At 42.8% G+C, this 25,524-nt stretch overlaps 1 protein-coding gene and 1 long non-coding RNA gene across 11 annotated transcripts in view; one reads left to right on the forward strand and one right to left on the reverse strand.

Annotated features, from left to right (window-relative positions):
* Positions 1–25,524, forward strand: part of TCF20 (transcription factor 20) — a 132,387-nt gene that overhangs the window by 82,123 nt on the left and 24,740 nt on the right. For all 10 annotated transcript variants that reach the window (XM_004175885.6, XM_030262891.4, XM_030262893.4 and 7 more), the window contains one exon: positions 1,241–6,856. In XM_004175885.6, the coding sequence (XP_004175933.4) occupies positions 1,277–6,856 (5,580 nt within the window). In that variant the 5' untranslated portion in view covers positions 1,241–1,276. The remainder of the gene's footprint in view (positions 1–1,240; positions 6,857–25,524) is intronic.
* LOC140682208 (uncharacterized) lies at positions 21,323–25,069 on the reverse strand. Its single transcript, XR_012053526.1, has 2 exons — positions 24,506–25,069; positions 21,323–24,219 (listed from the first exon to the last, which is right to left on the reverse strand). It is a non-coding gene; the product is annotated as an uncharacterized lncRNA (long non-coding RNA).

Raw genomic sequence — 25,524 nt, forward strand, 5'->3', positions numbered from 1 at the left:
CTGGAAAAGTGGGAGCATTGTCTTAACATTCTTTTAAAGGAAGGAGTCTCTCCAGGTGGCTTTATCCATATTTTTTTTTCAGAAAGAGAAAACCACAACGTGTTTCAGACATGAAATGCTTATGTCATCTGTTAGTTTGGGAGTTTTGTTTTGTTTGGTTGGTTTTGTTTATTTTCTTTGTTTGGTTTTGGTGTTTAAAGGCAGTGTGCATGCACATACTTGTTAATTTCTGTACTTTTCTTAATTCATCTAGTAATGTGGCAGGCTTTTGTAGAGGGACTAGTCAGGGTCCCCAAACAATTCAGCAGTTGTGGACCAGTCCTTGAGGATGAGTCATAATTCCACATACTGAATAATATGTTGAAATACAGAGAAGAGCCTTCCTGGAGTTTGTTTACTTATGAGTTGCTTATGTAAGTGTAGATGATCATGCATGGTATTCCAAAATATATATATTGACTGGCAAATGTTATCAGTTTTATTTCATTAAAGGTAATATAAAAGTCCTGAGGAATGAAGTTGTAGACTGTTTTGCTCAAATAGAGTGAACTTGTTTCAACTTTCCATCCTGTAAAGCAAAGCAGATGGCTGGGGGAGAAAATGCAATGTGTTGTCTTGTGTTGGTTTTCACTTAGGAGTGTCACTGGAATTACTCAGGATCTGAGCACTGAGTATGCTGGTGCCAGCTCTTTCACACGCTCACATAGATCCTGTCATTGGGTTATCTTGGTTTGAGCTTTGGGCAATTGTATCTTGAGTATTTGCTTATAGAGATCTTCCCAGTGTGAAACATGGATCTTGGCTATCATTCCTGTGGTAAATCCAAGGGTGGTTTGAAAGCATTGCAGGGTTCTTGTCACGTCTTTAAGCATGATAGCAAAATACTTGGATTACTCCCAGTATTAGCTATAGGGAATAGCTGGATGGTGAGGATTACTCTCCTTTGCTTTGCAAATATTGTTGGAAATTTCTCTCTTTAGGAGCACAAAAGCACATTAGTAAATGATGATGGGAAATATTAATGATGGAAATGCACTCCAACTGGTCGTGGGCTACTGGCCTGCATTACCTGGAAGATTGGCAGGTTGCAAGACAAGGGGTTAAACATTGATGTACCAGGAAGTAGAAGAGAAATACTAAATTTTAATTGTTGTTGAAGCTGGGAAATTGAGTGGGGTACTGGTGTGACTGGGAAACATGTTATACCTTTTTTTTCCCCTCTCTTTTTCTCCATATTTAGGAGGGCTTTTGAGCTACTGTTCTGCTGCTGAACAGCATGCAGTCCTTTCGGGAGCAAAGTAGTTATCACGGAAACCAGCAGAGCTACCCGCAGGAAGTGCATACTTCATCCCGACTGGAAGAGTTCAGCCCCCGCCAGCAGGCCCAGATGTTCCAGAGCTTTGGAGGAGGTGCTGGCAGTGGACGTCGTGGAGCAACAGGAGCCTCTACAGCAATGCCTGGTGAGAGCTCTGGCCATCAGAGCTACCAAGGTTTCAGAAAAGAAGCAGGAGAGTTTTACTATATGGCTGCCAACAAAGATCCAGTGGTGTCAGGAGGGCAGCAGCCGCCTCAGCGCAGGCCTTCTGGACCAGTACAGAGCTATGGGCCCCCTCAAGGGAGTAGCTTTGGGAGTCAGTATGGGAGTGAGGGACATGTGGGCCAGTTCCAAACACAACACTCGACCCTTGGGGGTGTATCCCACTATCAACAGGATTATACTGGTCCTTTTTCTCCAGGGAGTGCCCAGTATCAGCAGCAGGCTTCTAGCCAGCAGCAGCAGGTGCAGCAGCTGAGACAGCAGATATATCAATCTCATCAGCCTTTACCCCAGGCTTCCAGCCAGTCTGCTTCTAGCACCTCACACTTGCAGCCAATGCAGCGTCCATCCACCCTGCCTTCCTCTGCTTCAGGCTACCAGTTACGAGTGGGTCAGTTCAGCCAACACTATCAGCCACCTTCGTCATCCTCCTCCTCCTCTTTCCCTTCCCCACAGCGTTTTGGCCAGTCAGGACAGAATTATGACGGAAGCTACAATGTGAATTCTGGGTCGCAGTACGAAGGCCATGCTGTGGGTTCCAATGCGCAGGCCTATGGGACCCAGTCAAACTACAGCTTTCAAACTCAACCGATGAAAAGCTTTGAGCAATCTAAGCTGCCCCAAAGTGGGCAGCAGGGGCAGCAGCAACAGCACCCACCTCAGCACGTAATGCAGTATTCAAATGCTGCCACCAAACACTCTCTTCAAAGTCAAGTGGGACAATATAGCCAGACTGAAGTTCCCGTAAGGTCACCGATGCAGTTCCACCAAAACTTCAGTCCAATCTCCAATCCATCGCCTGCTGCATCTGTGGTTCAGTCTCCAAGCTGCAGCTCTACCCCTTCTCCACTCATGCCAGGTGGAGAAAATCTCCAGTGTGGGCAAGGCAACATGTCCATGGGTTCTCGAAACCGGATCCTGCAGATGATGCCTCAGCTTAGTCCTACACCATCTATGATGCCAAGTCCCAATGCTCATGCGGGTGGATTCAAGGGGTTTGGACTGGAAGGACTGCAGGAAAAAAGGCTCACAGATCCAGGACTGAGCAGCCTGAGTGCTCTAAGTTCTCAAGTTGCTAATCTGCCCAACACAGTCCAGCACATGCTGCTCTCGGATGCCTTGGCACCTCAGAAAAAAAGTTCCAAAAGATCATCCTCTTCCAAGAAGGCTGACAGCTGCACCAACTCAGAAGGCTCCTCCCAGGCAGAGGAGCAACTCAAGTCTCCCATGGCAGAGTCTCTGGATGGTGGCTGTTCCAGTAGTTCAGAAGATCATGGGGAAAGGGTGAGACAGCTGAGTGGCCAGAGCACCAGCTCAGACACCACTTACAAAGGGGGTAATTTAGAGAGACCCAACTCCTCACCAGCACAAGGCTCTCAGAATGAGCCATCAAAACTCAGCAGCAGTCCTGCAGCTAGGGAAGATGTGGCCTCCCCTGATGGGAAGGAAGCTGTAGTGGCTGTGGAAAATGCCCCAAAAGTTAATGAAAAGGCTGTTGGGGTGATTGTCTCCCGGGAAGCCATGACAGGAAGAGTAGAAAAGTCAGGTGGACAAGATAAACCTGCACAAGATGATGCTTCCACAGCCCCTCAAGCACCAGCTAGCACTAGTGGAGCAAAAGAAGCTGGGCATGCAGGGACTCAGCAAGAAACTCAAGGAGGAGGTAAAGGGAGCAAAAGTGGCGATAACACTAACCATAATGGGGAGGGGAACAGTCAGCCTGGTCATGCAGTTGTTGGGCCAAATTTTCCTGCAAGAACAGAATCTTCCAAGTCTCCTGGCAGTTTAAGATACAGCTACAAGGATAATATAGCACCTGGTATACAGAGAAGTATCGGTGGCTTTCCACAGTATCCATCTGGTCAAGAAAAGGGGGATTTTGCAGGGCATAGTGAGCGCAAAGGCCGTAATGAGAAGTTTCCTAGCCTCCTACAGGAGGTTTTACAGGGGTACCACCATCATCCAGATAGAAGGTATTCTAGGAACGCGCAGGAGCATTCTGGGATGGCGGGGAGTTTGGAGGGAGCCATGAGACCCAATGTTTTAATTAGTCAAACCAATGAATTGACCAATAGAGGCCTCTTAAACAAAAGCATGGGGTCTCTCCTGGAAGGCCCTCACTGGGGTCCCTGGGATAGGAAGTCTAGCAGTGCAGCTCCAGACATGAAGCAGATAAATTTAGCTGATTACCCTATTGCTAGAAAGTTCGATGTAGAGTCTCAGTCTGCTGCCCATGAGGCAGGAGCCCTCTCAGAGAGGAGATCAGTGATCTGTGACATATCTCCATTAAGGCAACTTGTAAGAGATCCTGGCCCTCACCCCATAGGGCACATGGGTCCCGAGGCCAGAAGCGGAAGGAGTGAACGTCTTGCCCCTGGCTTGAGCCAGTCAGTAATACTCCCTGGTGGTTTAGTATCCATGGAAACAAAGATGAAAGCTCACAGTGGGCAAATAAAGGAAGAAGATTTTGAACAGTCAAAGAGCTCAGCTAGTCTCAACAATAAAAAAACAGGAGACCATTGTCATCCTGCTGGCATCAAGCATGAATCTTTCCGAGGGAATGCCAGCCCTGGAGCAGCAGTCTCTGATGCTGCTCCAGACTACATGCCCCAGCAGGACAACAGATCAACACAGATGAGACGAGGACCTGGCAGAACTGGAAGGGGTAAATCACCCTCTCAATATCAGGATCTTGCTGATAAGCTGAAAATGTCACCAGGCAGAAGCAGAGGCCCAGGGGCAGATCTGCATCACATGAACCCACACATGACACTATCTGAAAGAGTTAGCAGGGGTTCCTTGCATTCTGTCTACCCTCAGAATTCGGAAGGCCCATCTCTGGCTTCAGCATATCACACAAATGCTAGGCCTCATGCTTTTGGTGACCCCAGCCAGAGTCTGAATTCCCAGTATCATTACAAGAGACAGATATACCAGCAACAGCAAGAAGAATACAAAGATTGGGCAAGCAGCGCTGCTCAGGGTGTGATTGCTGCAGCTCAGCACAGGCAGGAAGGAGCAAGGAAGAGCCCAAGACAACAGCAGTTTCTGGAAAGAGTAAGGAGTCCCTTAAAAAATGACAAGGATGGAATGATGTACCTTCCAGGCAGCTCTTACCATGATACTGGAAGCCAGGAAGCTGGGCGCTGTGTCATGGGGAGTGACAGTACTCAGAGCAAATGCACCGAACTGAAACATGGCAGCCAGAAATTGCAGCATCATGAATCTGGTTGGGACCTCTCTCGGCAAACTTCTCCTGCCAAAAGCAGTGGCCCTCTTGGAGCAGCCAACCAAAAAAGATTTTGCCCTCAAGAAAGCGATGGGCATCGACGAGAGGAATCTACAGATTTGCCCAAGCCTAGTAATGCTATGCTTAGGCTCCCTGGCCAGGAGGACCAGTCTCCGCAAAACCCATTAATTATGAGGAGGAGGGTCCGTTCTTTCATCTCTCCTATCCCTACCAAAAGACATGATATGAAGAACAGTGGCAGTGAAGATAAAGGGCGACTGATGACTTCAGCAAAAGAAGGAGCCGATAAAACATACAACTCCTATGCCCATTCATCTCAAAGCCAAGATGCTGGCAAGTCAGTTGCAAAGGGAGATTCCTTCAAGGACCTGCCAAGTCCTGATAATAGGAATTGTCCTGCTGTGTCCCTCACAAGCCCGGCGAAGACCAAAATACTGCCCCCAAGAAAGGGGCGAGGATTAAAACTGGAAGCTATTGTTCAGAAAATTACATCTCCCAATATCAGGAGAAGTGTTTCTGCCAACAGTGCTGAAACTGGTCCAGATACTGTCACTCTTGATGACATCCTGTCCCTCAAGAGTGGGCCTGAAGGAGGAAATGTGGCTGGACATGGACCAGAGGCTGAGAAAAGAAAAGGAGAGATATCAGATCAAGTGGGGCCAGCAAGCCAGGATACAACAGGTGAAAAAACTGTTCCAAGATCTTCAGAAGAGTGGCAAAGCAGCGAGGATGATAAAAACAAAAAAGAGGTCCCTGAAACCACCAGTATTGGCAAAGAGGGAGCAGGATCCAGTGCAGCACCACCACCTTCTCAGAAGTCAAGTGGTCAGGGAAGGTCTGATGGATCTGTAAGTGGAGCTGGAACTCTGACCTTTTCTGACTCAAAAACAATTTCCCCTTCCAGTGTGTTCATTTCTGAACCAAATCCAAAGTCTGAGGAAAAAGATGGAGATTTGACAAACATTTCACCCAAGCCAGATGGTTTCCCTCCAAAGGGATATTTCCCCTCTGGAAAGAAGAAAGGGCGGCCAATTGGGAGTGTGAACAAACAGAAGAAGCAGCAGCAACAGCAGCAGCTACCTGTGCCCCCGCCTCCCCCACCAGCACCATCACAACCTGCAGAAGGGGTGGGTGCTGGTGAGCCAAAGCCCAAGAGGCAAAGGAGGGAGAGGCGCAAACCTGCAGCACAGCCACGGAAGCGGAAGCCTAGACGGGCTGCTCCAATCGTGGAGCCTCAAGAACCAGAGATCAAGCTTAAATATGCTACCCAGTCTGTAGATAAAACTGACTCCAAGAATAAGTCCTTTTTCCCTTATATTCATGTGGTAAACAAGTGTGAATTAGGCGCTGTGTGCACAATCATAAATGCGGAGGAAGAGGAGCAGAACAAATTGGTGAGGGGTCGGAAAGGACAGAGGTCTTCAACGCCCCCTCCTAGCAATGCGGAGAGCAAAGTGCTGCCCACCTCAACTTTCATGCTGCAAGGCCCTGTAGTAACGGAGTCTTCTGTCTTGGGGCACCTGGTTTGCTGCCTGTGTGGCAAATGGGCCAGCTATCGTAACATGGGTGACCTCTTTGGTCCTTTCTACCCCCAGGATTACGCAGCTACCTTGCCCAAGAATCCGCCTCCAAAGAGGGCCACAGAAATGCAGAGCAAGGTCAAGGTACGGCACAAAAGTGCTTCTAATGGTTCCAAGACAGATACTGAAGAGGAGGAGGAACAGCAACAACAGAAGGAACAAAGAAGCCTGGCTGCTCATCCCCGCTTTAAGAGGCGGCACCGCTCTGAGGACTGTAGCGGAGCCTCTCGGTCACTTTCAAGGGGAGCTTCTTGTAAAAAAGCAACCACTGATGGTGGCAGTGGTGGTGAAAAGACTCCTTTGGACTCAAAACCGTCTGTGCCCACTTCAGAAGGTGGCACTGAGCTGGAGTTACAAATTCCTGAACTACCTCTTGACAGCAATGAATTTTGGGTCCATGAGGGTTGTATTCTCTGGGCCAATGGGATCTACCTGGTCTGTGGCAGGCTCTATGGGCTGCAGGAAGCTGTGGAGATTGCGAGAGAAATGGTGAGTACCTAACCTTTCTATACAAAATTATTTTCTTTCTTTAGCAAATACATACCACTTGGACTACTGTTTTACCTTTTTCTTTTCTCATGTCTTAAACAGACATTTTTTATCTTTAATAAATCTCTTAATAAAAGTGATGTCCTTTTGATGGCATCATTTAGATCTCTGCCACACCTGATCAGATAAGATTTTTTGGGCATGAAAAAGCTGGGTGCTTATTACCTAGTAAAAGTTCTGGGTGTCCAAAGGCTTTCTCATTACTACAGTGATCTCTTTGTCCTTCCTTCTTATATATGTTAGATATTTAGTGTTCTCTAGGGCTCTTCTTGAAGTCATAGAGTGAAAGGAGAAGTGGTAGCAGATAGAAATTGCAGCAAAGAAAATTCTAGTTCAATTGGCAAAAAATTTCATTAAGGGTAATCAGACATTGAATTGAGGGAGGGGAAATGACAGAAAAGCTGTGGAATGCCCTGGTTTTGGAGATACAGAATTTGATTCTGGGCAGAACCGTAAGCATCTTTACATCTCAGGGTGGATCTGCCTTTGAAGTTGGCTCTCCTTTCAGCAGGGGCTCCTTCCATTGTGAGTTACCCTACACTATAATGCATATTACACAACTGTACGAGAATTTGCAGTCCTTACAAAATAAGGTGAATAGAGCAGAATTGCACAAAGGTCTGTAAGCATTGAGTGAAATATGTGTGGGTTTAATACTGATGAGTTCAGCATTCACAAATGACACTGATAATTTACTTTCTCCAGAGTGTCATTATACAATGAGTGAGAAGAAATAGGTAAAATTAAAGCAGGGACAAAGGAAAAGCTTTATTTACAACTGCTTGATTGTGGATGGACACACTCACTGTTCTTGATTTCCTGAGGCAGAAGCTGATGCTTTAAAACCACAGTTATGTGCCTTGCTTTGCCATCATCAGTACCCTGCATTGCTTTTTTTATGGTCATCTTTTTTTTGTATTGTTCTCTGTCGTGGGTCAGCCCATGGAAGAGGCATAGAACTACTTTTTCCCTGTTGCCTTCAGATTCTTCCTTTTCTAAACAGTGTTGGGATCCAGTTTTTATCTTCTTTCCTCTGTATTGTTACATACAGTGTGGTTGTTTCCTCCCCATGAGTTTTTTATCTGCAAGTTTGATTCTTGGCTTGTTCTAAATTTTCACTCAACTGTTCTTTGACAGTAATTACATGCTTCTCTGCCCTAACTTGATTTGGCTTGCATTCTTGTTTCTAGTCTCTCATTAAACATAGTCAGTTAATTTCATTTGGTTTTCATCGAGCCATGCCTGCGTACTTGTTCTGATGCAACTGCTCAATTTCTTATCTCTGATAATTGCAAGGTTTCTTTCAGGTTCTCCACCACCATTTGGATTCTACTCGCAATGTGGCCATGCTTGCATTTGTCTGGTAGTTCATCAGCATTTTGAATTTGTATCTCTCCAGCCTGATTTTCCCTCTTTACTGTGTGTAGGGTGTTTCTTTCTCTTAGTATTCTGGTTTTCCCTATAACAAATGCCTTTTTTACAAGTTCTTGAACTGCTTGAGTTATCATCCAGTGATCCTTTTTGTCCCTGTTTGTGCAAAGGCCATAAGCCCAGCTGTGCTAAAACATGCTGTGTTGAGAGGCTCTAATCAAACTAGTTCAATAATAGCAGCCCATTATCCACATTTTTATGTGGGTTTTTGCATGTTGTTTGACGTCTGGTTCTTTCTCTGCATGGAATCTTCATGACTTTCTGATTGAATGTGCTATGGCTTACTCTTTGGCACTTTCTTCCAACTGTTAAAATCATCTCCTCCTTACAAGTGAAAATTTTTTTTCCTCTTCTTCTGAACCGTTTCATCTACCTTTATGTCACATTACAAATATATCTCCTTATCTCTCTTAAACTTTGTTGTTTACCTCTTTCCCTCAATCAGTTGCTCAACTCCTTTGTCTTTTCTTTTCCCTCATAATGCTGCTAGAAATAAGTGTTCCTCTTTTATGTTTAGAAAAGAGTATACAAAATGCTTGTGGCCTCTCTTGCTTTTGCAACTACCTCTTAATTTCCATTTTCTTTTTTAATCTCAAAGTTCTTTGAGTGCATTGTCTGGGGCTCTTGTCCTCCACTGTGGCTTCAGTTGTGCTCTACTGCAATTGTAATCAGTGTTTATGATGATCTTTTGCCAGTTAAGGTTCAGATCCAGTGCCTAATTTTCCATTTTTCTGTGGACTACATTATGACTATCAGCTGTGCTACTCTTGAAGTGTTGTTCCACCTGCCTGTGTCTTTTGATTACCTCCTTGCTTTCTACTGTATTCTTGAGAGGCTGTTTTTCATTACTTCATGTTTTTTCTGTGGGACTCACTGAAGTTTGCTTATGCTTTTGTCTTATATCCTGGAGTAGGATGCTTTTGAGTAGCTTTTGGTAACTCAATCACTTTCTTCCAGAGTCCTGTAGAGCTTCCTTTCTTCTCCAGATTCATGTTCTTCCAGCACAAACTTAAAAATTATTCTTGAATTCATAGTGAGTTTTGAAAATCTCACTTTAAAACATGGCTTTTAATCTACATCATCCTTAATCGATTGTCTGTCATTTTATTCTGATTTTCATGTCACTCAGATTCACAATCTCATTTGTTTTTAAAATTATTTCCTCCCGATCCTTCTATTTAAGGCTGCAAGAAATACTGCTTACTTTTGGTATATGATAAGTAATATGTAGTCTTTCAGTGCTCTTCACTGTTCTGTCTAGATCAATTTTTTATCTGTTTATAAAACTGAACTTTCAGTCAGGGACCACTGTCTTGTGTGTATATTTTGTTTTGTTATAGAATCATAGAATTACTTGAATTGGAAGCAATCTTAAAGATAAAACCTCTGCTGTGGGGAGGGACACTTCCCACTAGACCAGGCTGCTTAGAGCCCCATCCAGTCTGGCATTAAACACTTCAAGGAATGGGCTATCTGCAACTGCTCTGGATAACTTGTTCCAGTGCCTCACTACTCTCACAGTAAAGAATTTCTTCCTAATACCTATGTTAAACCAACTCTCAGTTTGAAACCATTCACCCTTGTCCTGTCACTACATCTTGTAAATAGCCTCTCTCTGGTATGTTCCCTTCAGGTACTGGAAGGCCACAATTAAGTCACCCTGAAGCCTTCTCTTTTCCAGACTGAACATTCCCAGTTCTCTCAGCCTTTCCTTGTAAGGAGAGGTGCTCTGTCCCTTTAGTCATTTTGGTGGCCTCCTGTGGAATTGGTGTAACAGGTCTGTCCTTTTTTGTGCAGAGGACCTCAGAGCTGGATGCAGCACTGCAAGTGAGGTCTTGCCAGAGTAGAGCAAAGGGGCAGAATCCCCTCCTTCATCCTGCTGCCCACACTCCTTTGGATGCAACCCAGGATACAATTGGCTTTCTGTGCTGTGAATGCCAATGCTGGGTCATGTCCAGCCTCCTGTCCACCTGCACTCCCAAGTCCTTCTTGGAAAGGCTGACCTTGATCCCTTCATCCCCCAGCTGGTGTTGGTACTGGAGGTTGCCCCAACCCAGGTGTAGCACCTTGCACTGGGTCTGGTTAAATCTCATGAGACTCCCATTTGCCCACTTTTGAGTCTGTTTAGATCCCTATGTCTGGCATCCCATCCTTCAGGTGAGTGAAGAGCATCACTCATCTTGGTGCTGTCTGCAAACTTGCTGAGGGTGCACTTGATCCTTTCATGTGTGTCATTAATGAAGATATCAGATAACACTGGCCCCAATACAGACCCCTGAGGGACACCACTGGTCGGTGATGCTCACTGGGACTCTGAGCTGTTGATCTCTACCCTCTTGATGCAACTGTCCAACCAATTCCTAATTCATCTAATCCGTCAAGTCTATCACTCTCCAGTTTGGAAAGAAGGGTGTTGTATGGGACTGTCAAAAGCCTTACATTTCAAAAGCATTACATATAAATTACATCCTCACCCTTTCCCAGGGAGGCAGGAGTCACTCCATCATAGAAAACCACTAGGTTGGTCAGGCAGGATTTGCCCTTTGGTGAAGTCGTGCTGGCTGTCCTGAATCACCTCCCTGTCCCATGTGCCTTAGTGCAGCTTCTAGGAGGATCCATGATCTTTCCAGGCACAGAGGTGAGGCTGACAGGTTGGTAGTTACCAGCGTCCTCCTTTCTGCCCTTTTTACACATGTGTACAATGTTTCCCTTTTTCAACTCACCTGGGGTTTCACCTGACTACCAACTTTTCAAATACCGTGGCGCATGGTTTAGGAATTACATCAGCAAACTGTCTCAGGAATCTGAGATACATCTTTTCAGATCCCACAGACTTGTGTACATTCAGGTTCCTCAAGTGTTTGTGAACCTGATCTTTGCATGCAGTTTGAGGGACACTCTCCTACCCCAGTCCCCATCCTGTCATCCATCCACTTGAGAGGTGTGGGGAAGAGATGTTGTCATTGAAGACTGAGACAAAAAAGTTGAGTACCTCAGCCTTCTCTTCATCCATTGTTTGCTAGCACTGTTTATGGTGGGGAGTACACCTTCTTAGTCCTTGCTTTTCTGGTTAACCTACCTATTGAAGACTTTCCTGTTATTCCTTGCATTCCTTTTCAGGTTCAGTTCTAGCTTTGCCTTGGCCTTCCCCAAACTATCCCTGCACAACTGAACTTCATCCCTATACTCTTCCCATGTTACCTGTCCTTGTTTCCACTGCCTGTGTCTTTGTTTCTTTCCCTTTGGTTTGACCAGAAGTTCCCTACTCAGCCATCCAGTCTCTTGCCTTCCTTGCTCAGTCTCACGCTCCTCAAAATTGTTAGCTCTTGAACTCTGTGGAAGACTTCAGTAAAAATCTGCCAGCTCAATTCTGCTCCTGTGTCCCTGAGGGCAGTCTCCCAGGGTACCCTATTGACTACCTCCTTGAAGAGCTGGAAGTTTGCTTTCCTGAAGTTCAGGGGCTTAACTTTACTCCTTGCCTGACCCATATCCCTCAGGACTGCAAAATGCACCAATGCACGATCACTCCAGCCCAGGCTGCCTCCTATCTTGATATCCCCAATTTACACTGGTGATCATCAAATGCAGTATCAGGCTCCCTCTGGTAGGGCTTTTACCTGGCTCAGGAAGCCATCTTCCATGCAGGAGTCTCCTGGATTGCCTGCAGTTTACCTTGGTACTTTCCCAGTAGATGTCAAGGTGGCTGAATTCCCCCAGCAGTACTGGAGCTTGTGAGCACGATGCCTCCTGTAATTGGGGCAAGAAGTCTTCCTCAATAGGCTCCCCTTGGTCAGGCAGCTGTAGCAGACCCTGGCCACAAGGTTCCTTTTGTTGCCTCGGAGTCTGATTTTAACCACAGTCTTTCAAGCTGTTCATGGCTGTTCTTCAGAGACAGCTCTTCACACTCAATGCACCTCTTGACATAGAGGGCAGCCCCTCCACCTCTCCCTCCTTTCTGTCTCTTCTGAATAGCCCATAGCCATTGATAGTCACACTTCAGTCGCACAATTTGTCCCACCAAGTTTCAGTAAATGGCAGCAGGATCTTAACTTTCCAGCAGCACGGTGGCATCCAGCCCCTCCTTTGGTTTGTTGCCCATCCTCTGTGCTTTGGTGTAAAGGCACCTTGGCCAGACTGTTGGCTGCATCACCTTCCCAGAGGAACAGCCCTTAATTCCTTTGAGATATTTTCCTGCTGGTATCCCTGTTGGTTCTGTTACCTCAGGAGCCTCTGGCTCACCTCTGTAAGACTCTTAAGTGTGCCCTCACTAGCACCCTGTTCCTCTAACTTTTGCATCTCATCCCGCAGCTTGCCAAGGACAAGCCTAATACTGTCCCCCTCCCAAATCAGAGTTTAAAGCTCTGTATTGTGTCTCATACAAACACAGTATTCTAACATGATGCTGGGCTCCTTTATATAACATCCATAAGAGTAATCTGTTTATCACCCCTGTGACAAATAATGGAAAAGGTTTTCTTCTAGCATTTTTCTTTTCCTATTGTAGCAAGCTGTTGTGCTGGGTTCTCCTCTGGAAGCAGAGTATCCTCATCCCTTCAGCTCTCAGAGGGTTATGTGCAGCACTGAGATGGCCATGGAGTATTCAGAGGTGTGCCTGCCAGAAGCCATCCCCAGGCAGTGGAAAGGCTCTGTTGAGCTCAACTGTCCTGCCCCCGCTGCCTGAGGAAAGCCTTCTGGCTCACACAGCTGATTTCCTATGCTTGTTGCATATGCTTTTTCTTTACCTTCTCTATGCTTAGCAAGTGCATTTTCTCTTTTTTCCTCTGACATGCAGTTCGTTAGTGTTGCTGTCATGGAAAAGCAGATGTCCAAATCAAGTAGCTGCTTCCTACCAGGAACAAGTAGAGAGATGTGTGCAGAAGCACACAGGAATGTAGCTCTTGGATTTTGTCCACGGGTAAAGAAGGACATTAGCATACAGTATATGAAGGGTCATGATCCTGGAAGTGAATAATTCATGTATGTAACTCATTCTGTGCAAATTAAATAGTCCCATAACTAAAAATTATGTAAACTGTCTGTGGTACCAGTAGAGTAACTATGCACCAATTTAAACTGAATCCATACCATTAAGTGAGTTGAAATACTTTCTTTAGACACCTGGCTCAGTTGCTGTTGTTTATGCAGCACTCTAGTATAGAAATAGGAAACTTAAACCTCTAGTTGAAGGCCATTGATGTACGTAGTGATACAAGTAACCCGTCCTGTGTTTCTTCTGACACAAGTTCACCTATTTTTCATCATGTGAAAGCACATTATAGAAATTTTCCCCTGAACACCTGTTTCTCACATGCTTTCCAAGATCAGAAAATAATTTTTCTTGCTAAATAGTTTCTTATATGAATAAATGTCTGTCTTACTGCAGTTTTTTTGACAACTGTCCCATAGTCAATCTCAAGAAAGGATTTTTATGAATGTGAAGGTGCTCAAAGATCAAATTGTACCAGATGCTCAAGAAGAATTTCTGAGAAGGTGTTATCTTAAAAAGGTTTATCAAATTCTGAAGTGACTCTCCTGAGCTTTGAGCTTTCCTTAAAGTCTGTTTTCACTCTGGACTGAAAATGATGTGTGTTGTCTGCTAAGCAGCAATTCAGGTGGTTTTCAAAGTGCTAGAATCTGCCTTTCTTGAAGGCAAAAAGGTGTTTCTTTTACTCTGGTCACTCTGCTATGCTTTTTGGTTCTGAGAATGTGATCCAATTAATTGGGCTGCTTCAGATGCAGAATAACTTAATCCTTCTCCTTATTTTGAGGCTCAAATTAGATACCGCATCAGATGAGTCTAACTGCCAAGGAGTCTGTCTCCCTCATAAACTGTTAATGCATAGTAACGGTGCTAAGTGGCCTTCTTGCAGTCAGACTTTTTTTGTTCCAATGCTTATGAAATCTTAAACTGAAAAAATGCCATCTCCTTAGTGCTAAGTAATCCTATTGCTTGTAAAATGTTTTCTTTCAAATACTGTAGGTGACCAGAAAGTTTGCTGTCTTGTCTATTTTTTCACCTTTTTTCTATTAATGAGAAGTTCATTTCCATGTAAGATGAACTATTGGTTACCTTTGAAATGGGAAGAATTATGGAGTCACTTTGGTAGTTGTCAGCAATTTTAGTGTTCAGAAGAATTTATGGTCTTTATTCTCAGTATTAAATATGTGAAGTTGTAAATGAAGAGAAGAACAATGCAGAGAATATTCTTTGTGTTAAGTTGAATTCAAGATAGTTCAGCTATTGTTTTCTAAAAAGCTGTTCACTAGGAGGTGGTATGTTGTTTCTTACAGAGCTTTTTTATAAGATATGTTTTTTCCCAAGGCAGAGGCTCTGCCCTAGCACATGTATTACTTCTGGTTAGGATGGGGTTTTTTGTTTGTTTGCATTTTTTTTTCTTCTGCTCTTATCTGAATTGACCTTGCTGAAGATAAATGTAGCTTATGTTCCTGCTGAGAGTGTTCTGTGAAAGGAAATTTTGTTTTCAAAGATCTCTTTTAAAAGGTCTAAAAAATGTAATGCTTTTCTCATCAATCTCTGCATCTCTTCCAGCTTTAGAAATGTTTTAATCCTTATACATGGAAAGGAGTCCTTGGAACCTGTTTCCTTTGTTGCTCCTTACTGAAGAGATCATCTTGAGTTTCAGTCAGGTGAACTTCAGGGTAACAAATGGTGAAGGGTGAAACCTGCCCACGATCTACAGTGTAGCAGAAGATACTGTGTTTTCTGTCACCAGTCTGTAGTTTTGTCTGTCCAGCTCTCCATGGATTCTCTTTCAAAACCTGCTCTTTATGCAAAGTGGAGAAATCTACCTGCTTCAGGGCTTTTAACAGGCCTGTTTTGTAGGTCTGATAGAATTTAGTGTTGAGAAGTTCAGAACCTAAATGCCTGAAGTCTTCAACTTGATACTAGATACTTGAATTTCTCGTGACTGTTGGGCAGTGGCAGCCTTGTGCCTCATGTTGTATGTCTTTGTTAGTTGTAGTGTTAGAGGTAGGTCTGCATGTTACCCAGCTCCTGATTTTGCACAGGTAAGTTGTTCTTGACTTAAGACTCCTGGTAGTTGATCTTCCACAGTAACTTATTTGGAGAAAATGGCCTTTCTATAATACTTTATTTACTCTGGTGCTTTCATAGAACCATTTTCTTTTATTTACCTCTACCATTCTGGACCCTAGCTGTAAATTGGGTAAAGAAAGGTGCCTGGAGGCATTACTAGGATTTAAGCTATTTATATTCTCAAATTTGGGAAGTCAAAGCCTAACAAAAAAACTCCCATGCTCTCTAAGTAATTGCTTATAAAAGATTCCTTGCTGCATAGCTAATCAAGTGGCTAAGCCATAAAATTGGTATGAACTGGGGAAATTGTGGAAGGTTAGCTGCCTTTGTCAAAACAAAGCAAAACAGTTTCTAGGCCCAGAAACTGTAGTACCATACAAGTATAAAGGTGTCAGTTCATTCTGGATGTCTCATTTGGCACAGGTGGGCTCTCTCATCCCTAAGCCAGACCAGGAAGGAGTTGGTGTCATGAGGAGTGATCCTACCTTATCCTCTTTGCAAGCTGTTTGCTTCCACTACTTCACTTGCACTCAATCTACCACCTCTGCATTTGCACAGTGGGTTGATTTGTAGCCAGATAATCCCATCAGAAGACTAGCTTGGGGAGAGAGATCTTCATGCCAGATCAGCCATCTGACTCTGCTTACCCTCTGAACCATGTTTGCTGCATGTGAGAGGGATGTTCTTTCCACTGGTAATGATAACTATTAAATCAATTTAGCTGTAACATAAAATTGTGCCCAGGTGCCACGAGCATTTGAAAGGATTTCAGGTCTATGGTACTACGATTTAATAGTGTTAGGAGAAGAATGTTAACCCTTTATTCATCATCTTTCTTTGTAGAGAAGAAGAACATACAGAACCTAGTAATTTTTTTCTCCCCCAAACCCACCCTCACCCCCCCACTCCCCTCTAAACCAAAGCATGAAAGAAAAAAAAAACCCTCAAGTGGAGTTCTGTGTTAGGTCAGGGTTCAACTGAAATAATAACCTGCTGCTTCAAAAATAACATGCCTGACAACACACAGGAAGTAACAGTTGTATTTCTACACCTAGAGCTCTGTTAGTAAGGACACGTTTCAAGAGTAGGAAGAAGTGACAGTGGAGCTTTTTAATTTTTCACTGTGGGGAAAGGGAAACCAGTGGCAGATTTAAAATCAGTGCCAGAAATGATTGGAAAAGGGGTGTATTAAGAACATGCTTGTTTTTATCTCTGGAAATAGCTTTTAGTATGCTTTAGCCCTTCAGTTGAGGATTGCCACAGAACCTTGAGGCCCTTTCTACAGATACCCTTAAAGTGGCTGAATTCCTGGTTTTCATTGACAGACTATACCCAAATACCTAGTTGTCTGAGCTGGAAATGTGCACACTAGCATAATACTAGTTTTCATTCCTCAGGAAATGGCAGCATCTTTAATATTCTTCTGCAGTATTACAAAAATAAGAAAGCATGAAATTTTGGGTGGAGGAGAAATTCTGAAAGACAGCTGAATGATGAACTTCAGATTTGGTTTTCTCAGAAAGGCATTGCCATCTGCTGTGCCACTGAAACTCTGCTATCATGACTCCTGGTGTGTAAGAGTAATCCTCCACAGGGAGGAGAACCTGGGAGGGAGCCCCTGTTGTATCTCAGTTCACTGCCTTCCTCTCTTGGGGACCTGGAAGTGTGAATCACTACTGTTGCAGCACTTGGTGTCTCAGAGCAGCTCTGTGCATTGGTACCACAAGCCTTAGAAAGAGCTGAGCAGACAGAATCCACATGTACATGTCTGATGCAAATGTTTCAGTATCTTAAATTATCAGAAGCTAGTAATTACATTTGTGAAATTAAATTGGTTTTCTTTGGCTTTGCTGTGAGTAGAAGTGAGGTGAATTTGGTGCAGCCTTTTGGTGATTATGGACTGCAGGTGATAGGAAGCACATTTTAGCACATTTGAGTTGAGATCTCAAGCATAAAGATGATGCTGCTAAGAGGAAAGAGTCCAGTATTGACCCCTTTGTAATGGGGAAGAGAGAAGACGCAGGCAGTACTTTCTGTGCATCTTTATTAGCAGACTCTTTTGTCATTAGTTTATCCCAAAGTACAGGCATTATGTCTGTGCTTGCATGTGGTTTTATATTTTACTGTTTGTCTTGCATGTGGAGTGAGGAAAGTGGAAAATGGATTTACTGACAATGGAGTATTGGGAAAGAATAGGATGTTTACTCACTTACATGAGTTGTAGCCAAGAGCGCTGGAAACTTGTATGCAAAAAAGCAGCTTGCTCATTCCACAGTCGCCTTTCTGTAAAGCATCAGGGATCCTCATAATCTCTGTACAGTTTTAATTTAAAAATACATTTAAGTAACTTAATTTTGAGGAAGCTCTTCCAGATGTGAATGGGGCCTTCTCTGTGCAGGAGATTTCTAGAGAAAGCTTTAGAGCTTTTTGTCTGACTTACCCACAAGCTCACACAGTCTTTTTTTTGGTAAGATTTCAATTGTCTGTTACCATAGGGATGCCAAACTTACTAAATTTTCAATAGTGAGTGAATACAATCTATTTTTGTGTCATTTTAGCTTGAATCTTTTTAAGTTGTGCTGGTAAAAAGCTTGTTAAGATTCCCCAACATTTTGGAGGAGAGTTGTTGTGTTGTTGGCGTTTTGTTAACTTAAAACGAACCAATTTTTTAAACTTAGACTAATTCCAGATGGTTGTCACTTCAGCTGTATTCCTTTAGCTTTGTTCGAACAACACTGCTAGCAAATAAGTTTATTCTGCTCCATGCCTCTGTATTTAAAATGGTGTATATTTGATTACAATTAGGCAAAAATGCAGACTTAAAAGTATTTTTCCTGCTTTTTGGGAAAAATATTAATTATTTTTTCATCTTTCATCTGTCTTACTGACTTTGAAATAAGGTCAATTTTTGAAGGTAAGAATTCATTACTTTCTTTTATATAATATTTAGTAGATTATTAGAAATGCGTTCTATCTTTTGTAAGACCTTTTTAAATAAAAAAAATCTACAATTTTTCCATTTTATTTTTAAAATAAGCATTATATTGAATTCTTTGATCACTGAATAAGCAAGAATAATGCTTCGATTATACTAGTGTTCTGCTATTCATAATAAAGGAAAGCTCTCTAAGCATGGCAATGCAAATCAAGTTCATAAAAAGTTATTTACACATAAGGCTTTAAGCCAGATTGGGATAGGAGTTCTGCAGGCAAAACTGGGACACTTACTGATGGTGGTATGAAATTACTTTAAAATCATTAATTCACAGGATGGTTTGGGTTGGAAGAGGCCTTATAGCAACACTTCCATGAGATCAGGCTGTTCAAAGCCACATCCAGCTTGGCCTTGAAGACTTCCAGGGATGTGGGGCATCCACAGCTTCACTTTACAGCCATCCAGTGCTTCATCCTTACAGTAAAGAATTTCCTCCTAATACCTGATTTAAACCTCTCTTCTTAGTTTAAAACCATTCCCCATTGTTCCGTCACTATTGCCCACGTTGAAAGTTGCTCTCTATCATTTTTTTAAACTCCTTTACATACTGGAAGGGTCTGTCTGGAAGCCTTCTCTCCAGGCTGAACGACCCCAGCTCTCTGTCTTCATAACAAAGGTGCTCCTGCCCTCTCATCATCTTTGTGGCTTTGCAGAAAGCAGGTTTTAAACTTTCTTCTTTTCAAAAGTAGATTTTAATCTGTCCATTATAAACCTAGTTATATAACCTCAATATATTTTTTAATTAGAGAAATATGTTCTGAAAGAGGTTAGATTAATTTCCCTAGATTTAGAAAGATGAGTAAAAATAAAACTGAAGTATGATGAGTATTCATGTAATAATTTTAGAAACTACAGAAAAATTATAACTAGTTTTTTGCCTTAAAGAATGTTACTCTGCAGAGACAAGAACTGGAGAAAAGAAGTTCTTTCTGTGCAGCACATTGTGCCTGAGGTTATGGAAGGAGCCAGAAGAGTAGTTTGGGTTCCCTGGATCTTAAACCCATCCTTCTTAGCTAATTTATACTATTCTGCTCTTACCCTATTGTGCTCTGGCTGGTTTGTTGGCAGAGGAAATATTTTCCAAACAATTTTATACACTTAGCTGGACTCTGTGTAGAGGATAGCCTTCATGGATAGAGCACTTTGGCAAAAAGTTATTAATAAGCCTTTATTGTTATGGATTGGATCCCAGCCAGCTGCTTAGTGATTAAAGTTTAATTGCATGATGATTAGTTTTCATTAGTAAGCAATTAGCATTCAACAGCAGTCTTGTATTGGTAAAGCTATGGGTAAGCATAAGTGGCTAGAGCCATGTTGAGGGAGAAGGTCTGTAGCTGGAGATGTGGGCACAGAGCTGTTTGGAATATGGGAATAACAATTTTGCGGTTAGTTGACTTCATCAGCTTGTTCCTATTGCAGCATTAAGCCAGGAGGGTGGATGGGAGTGGGGAATGGAGCAAATGTCCAGAAGAGCACAGCCTGCACATCGGGCACAGAGACTAACTGTGGATTAGGCCTAGTGTAGGGAGTTAACAAAGTAATCATCATCCTGAAAAGGCCCTTTGAAGTTCTGAGTTACTCTCACAGTAACGTCAATTTTCATAGACTTGTCCCTCTCCTTGCCACTACTAAAACTCCTTTTTCAGAATTCCCCTCTGATTTAGTGAAATTCCCTTTTTTATTTTGATAGCAGCCCTTGATTGTTTTGTGTCACTGTGGGGTAAATTAGGACAAAGGTGAGTGCAGGACAAGGGCTGGGGGAAGTGAAATGGATGAGGGCAGAGGGAGGTAGGAGTGTAGCAAAAGGCCAAGGCTTCTTTGCTGTTAGAGGTACAGATGAGTGAAGAGTGCCCCATGTAAACCATTTCTGCTTCACTGGGGAATCTATTGTGAAGATGAAATATGGTGGTAATTTCATCTAGGCTAAATTAGGGTTGTTAGAAGCCATTCTTCTTGTCCACACCTCCCCTTCTGCCAGCAGTAGTGTTCTGTGACTGAAGTGAGTCAGGTGGGAGATCTAGCCAGCAAATCCTTCCCTCACCCCATTCCCATTTTAATCAGGCTAATTTTTGGCTGGACTAGCTTTCTTGACTTTCAGTGTCAATACTGATACAGAGAAATGCTAGGCATAGGAGGGGGCTGCAGGCTATGCAAGAACAAACTCAGGTCTTAAAATGGTTTGGAAGTGGGGAGCCTGGTCAAGATCATGACTTCAGATGGAAAGTTCTTCCAAAATGATATTACTAATTATGCAAAGTAGTAAATTAAAAAAAAAAAAAGGAACTGTTTAAAGATTGTCTAAGGTGGTTCTCAAATGTATGTATTTATTACTGATGTCAAGTACATCCATCTTATTGTCTAGACATAGGAAAAGATAAGGGGTTTTCTTTGTTACAATGATCCCATAATTCAGAAGCACTAGGGACTGGATGCTCCCTTCCCTACCCTGGCCTAATTTGCCAGCTGGAGTAGCCTAAACCAGACATTTCCTTCCAGTTAAAAGGTCTCAAGTAGCTACACTTTCTTTTGAGAAATTCTGACACTGCTCAATGTGTGATTTTAATGGTGTAGATCTACTTAAGTTGTCTTCAGACTTGCCATAGGAGGAGAAATACCAGTGTAGGACTTGGTCTGAAATTCCAGCCCAAGGCACCAGACAATGCTGGGTGGCAAAGCTTTCCCAGGGCTCTGGGTGATGCAGCTGCACTGTTTGTCACCACCTGAGCTGCTGGTGGTAAAAATAGATTGCATATGCCTTCCTGAGGTGTGGTTCACAACTGATTGTAGCATAAGCACAGTCAGGTCTGGATCTCAGCCGGTGGATTGTTGCCTGGGTCATAAACATTCCTTCTGTTTGAGAAAATGTTAAAAGTTGATGTTAAAAACTGGTTGTGCAGTCTTCATTTACTAGTGATTCCCCCCCCCCCCCATTTCCATCTTCTTGCGTATTTTCTTTTGATTTGTGCTTACAGCTAGGAGACTTAGCTATGGCTACTCATTTCATAGCATGGTTTTGTTGTTACTTTGCACTAGACTGCTGTTAATTGCAGTTTTTCTTGTGCTTCCAAATCCTTTATTCTTACTGAGATCTCACACTTGCTAAGTTTCAGAAAGTTATTGATGATTAAAGGCGACTGACCAGCTTCATAAAAGACTTACTGCTAGGGGAGGGGAAGGAGGGAGAGGGCATCCTAGCATGAATCTCTGAAATGGGGACTTTCTCTGAAAGATACTGCTGCTCAATGTGAAGCTTAAAAGGAAAATAAAAAAGGTGGGTGGGGATGGGAGGGAAAAGTAAGTTCATGTACAGGAGTTCAGGTATGAGAGCTGTGAACTTTTCTGACATCATCATGCTTGTGCTGTCAGAAATTGCCTGCATGGCCTTTGACAAGTCATCTAATTATTCTGTAAAGTAGGCTTTAAGATCACTTATTTTATGACCATTAAGGCAAATTGGTAGGGTGCTTTGAAAGTACAGTATGTGTTTAAGTTGTCAGATGTTCTCAATTAAATTGGAAGATCAGGGAGCTGATACAAGGTTTCATGGTTTAGTTGCATAGATTTAGTAGTGGCAGGAAGATAAATTTAAGTTTGTTCATGTATCATTTAGAGTCGTGTCCAAAAAGATAATAAAAATCTTTGTAATATGTTCATTTGCTGTTAGCTTTCTCTTTTCTTGTAAAAAGTTAAAATGCTGAAAATATTAATAGCAATGTACTGATCCCATATGTAAATTCATTGTTATGTACAATTGTTAAGATTTTTCTTGGGGAGTAACTCTGAGTTAAATTTAATCACTAAGATTTCAGAGTTGACACAGTTCATAACTGGTGCTTTCCAGAAAACCAACATTTTTTTTTAAAAATGTTTACTTTAGGAAATTGTTTAGAAAGATCCAATACTCACATTACAGGTACATAGAACTCTCTTACAGTGTTTTTTTATGCAGTCTTAAGTCCTGTACTTAAATTTAATTATTCTTCCTTTGAAGTGTTACAGTTTATTCTTGGGAGGTATAAGGATTCTTTAGTGATGCCACATGGTACCACTTGAAGCAGAAACTTTCAGAGGCAGTTCCTGGGGAACAGGACTTAGGAATAGCTACCAATAAATTCAGTTTCCTGGACAAATAGCTATAAGGGTAATGTCAAAAGAAGAATTGTCTATTCTGAAGCTATCTTAACAAAGAAGACTTTAATGTTGACTTCTTGTTCTGCTTTTGGGCTAGAGCCTTCAGAAGATAAAGGAATAAGTAAGAAGAGGGTGTGTTTATGTAAAATAAAAACAAAACAGAAATTACTGTACCGTTTGATTTTTATCCCAGGTGAAAAAAATATTGACATTTCTCTTTGATCTTGTCAAGTGATTATTTCTAGTAATCTATGGCTCATCCCAGCCTTTTTTTCATAGCATAGATTGATCTAGATTTATAAAACTGAAGGTGTGGCTTGCAAATGAATGATATTATTGCCGTTATCATGATTCTGCAGTGTTCTGAGCCCAGAAGATCTGCATTAGTCCTTTCCCTTCAGATCTCAGGAGAACCCCATCTAATCTTTAGATGGAAGAAGTTCTTTCAGGAGAACCACATTATGTCTGTCCTTTAAAGAAACTACTGATACTACCTCAGCTCCTGTGTAATTTCCAGCTGGAATGCCATCCAGGCTTGGACTGCTGCTATTTATATTTTCTGCTTCTTCTAAAGTGCAGGCTAGCTCATACCATGTTTTCTTGTGTTGTGTCTGTGACAAGCCTACAGACATTCCATGTTCTTGTATAAATTCAGTATAGAATTCATAAACAGTACCTATCATTACAATGGGCAGTTTAAGCAGTACATATATTACTATGGCTAGTAGGGTTTCTTTTTCTGATTATTATTGAATAATGAAATAACTTATTCCTCTCTAAACCCATTCAAATTTTTGGCCAGCAAATATTACTTTTGTCATGGTTTGACACTGTCACAATGCCAGTGCCCCCATGAAAATGCAATCTCTCGATTGAATGCTGTGAAATGCAATCGAGAACAGAGCAAAGCAGGCCCAAGCTTAATAACAGGGGAAAAAACTTTATTAGACTACTACTACTATACTACTATAAAAGGAAAAAGAAGGAAAAAAAAGACACAAAATTCAAAATGAAAACCTTCCAAAGCATTCCTCCTCCCACCACCCAACTCCAACAAACCACAGCAAGACACAACCTGGACCCCAGTCAGGTTTCCACCCTCCAGACAATCGATACTCAGCCATCGAGGGAGAGAGGAGTCCCTCCCGTGCCACAGACCCCCCAAGAAACGCAGCTGCCACACCCTGTGTTTCCATGTCACTCATGGCACCGCCCAGAGAAAAAGTTTGCCATGGTGACCCTCTCCTTTCCATGCACCGTGCTCTCACCACTAATGCATGGATGGACAGACTCCTTTTAGGATTTTGCCTTTCAAGGATGCCCTGCCAAGAGGGGAAAAAACAACAGTTCAGTTTTTCATTTTTGGGACCATAGTCCCCCCCATTTTCCCCTGGGGCCGAGGGTCCAAGAATAGAGATCTTCTTCTCTTCTCGGAAGGCAGGGTGCACCACCACAAACCTCCCTAACTTTTCTCTGTTCACTCCACTTCTGTCTTTTCCCAGCTGAAGCAGGTCTCTTTGGCTCACCGGCATCCTCCTAAAATACAGTCTCTCTTGGAGGAGAAAATCGGTTCAGTCTGTGGCTAACAAGAAAAAGTCCAGCCAAAAGCCACTCCATCATCTTTTCCCCCCTAGAATTTCTCCTTCTAACATCCCAGGTCCCAGGCTGTCTCTCTTCCTCTCTTTCAAACTGAGAAGGAGAAAAATTTCACAAAGCTTCATTTCTCAGGAAGGGTTAAAAGTCCCGACTCCCAAGGATGGCTCACTGCCCAGGCTCCAGCTCCCACAGCCAGCTGGGCACCTTGTGGCCCCCCCACCCCCCCCGCTCTTCTCCTTCCCTGCGGTGAACTGCTGGCAAAACCACCGCTGTCTCTCTCTCTCGATTCTGGGGGGGAACGGAGACATCCCAAATTTCTCCGCCCTTCCACCTGCAGGGGGCCAGCCCGATTCCAGTCCCCCTCCACCTTTGGGCCTACCTCCGAAGGCTACATGGCTTTTCCCCTCCCCCACCCAGCTCGTCGCAGGGCAGGGGAGAGTCCTGCACTGACCGCTGACCAGAACCAAAGAGAGCGAGTTCTCCTGGGAATTCTGCTTTTAACCCCTCTGTGTTCTCAGAGGCGTGTCCACCTTCAATTGGTCAATATCCAAATTGACCTCTTCCTTCTGAGAAAATTCTTTTTCCATGTCAAACCACGACAACTTTACATAGAGCACCTTCTGTCTATCTGAGGACATTTCATCAATACGTGCTAATTGTCTACTTGACTTCAATTGTGATTGATGATTTATTTGCCGTGTTTCATAAGATTGTAATTTATTTTTTTAAAAATACTGATACGTTTCTTGACAGCTCATCACTAAATAGAGATCTACTGACCTGCAGGCATTTCTCTTTCTGCAAAGCATTGCACCTTTACCTCTTCTCTTGGATTCACCTTCTGCTGCTTTTCCTCAGTGGTAGCAACAGCCACCAGTGACCTCAGGAATACTGGGTGTGCCCTTCATTACTCATTATTGGAGCTCTGCTGCCAACCACTACTTCTGTGGCTTTCTGCGGGAACTGTCTTTTTTCTTTAATGGTTGACTAGCAGTTTTCTTTGCTACCTTTCTTCTAGAGACAAGTTACTTATTTTCCAGTAAGATAAACATTGTACTTTTTTCACCTATCCTTGCAGTGAAATGTATTTTGACTGTGCAGGACTCATTCTTCAGACCTCCATTTAAGAATTGGTATTCTTAGTACTAAGTGCAATTTCAGTGGAGCGCTGTCACAAACATTTGTTGTTCTAAATGGTCATTTTCACTTTCCTACTTCTGTCACATTCATCTGCCCACCTCCTATTTTCTTAGCCTCAAGCATAAGGTACTCGTCATTATTTTATCTGCCTTTATCCTGCTGCTTTTTCTTCTTTCAGTTTCAAGAACTTAAAATTTACTTCTAATCAGTACACCCTGGCTAATTTTATAATTTCCTAAATTACGTGCTTCACTTTCA

Source organism: Taeniopygia guttata, chromosome 1A (assembly GCF_048771995.1).
Source record: "Taeniopygia guttata chromosome 1A, bTaeGut7.mat, whole genome shotgun sequence".
In the NCBI taxonomy this organism is placed as follows: domain Eukaryota; kingdom Metazoa; phylum Chordata; class Aves; order Passeriformes; family Estrildidae; genus Taeniopygia; species Taeniopygia guttata.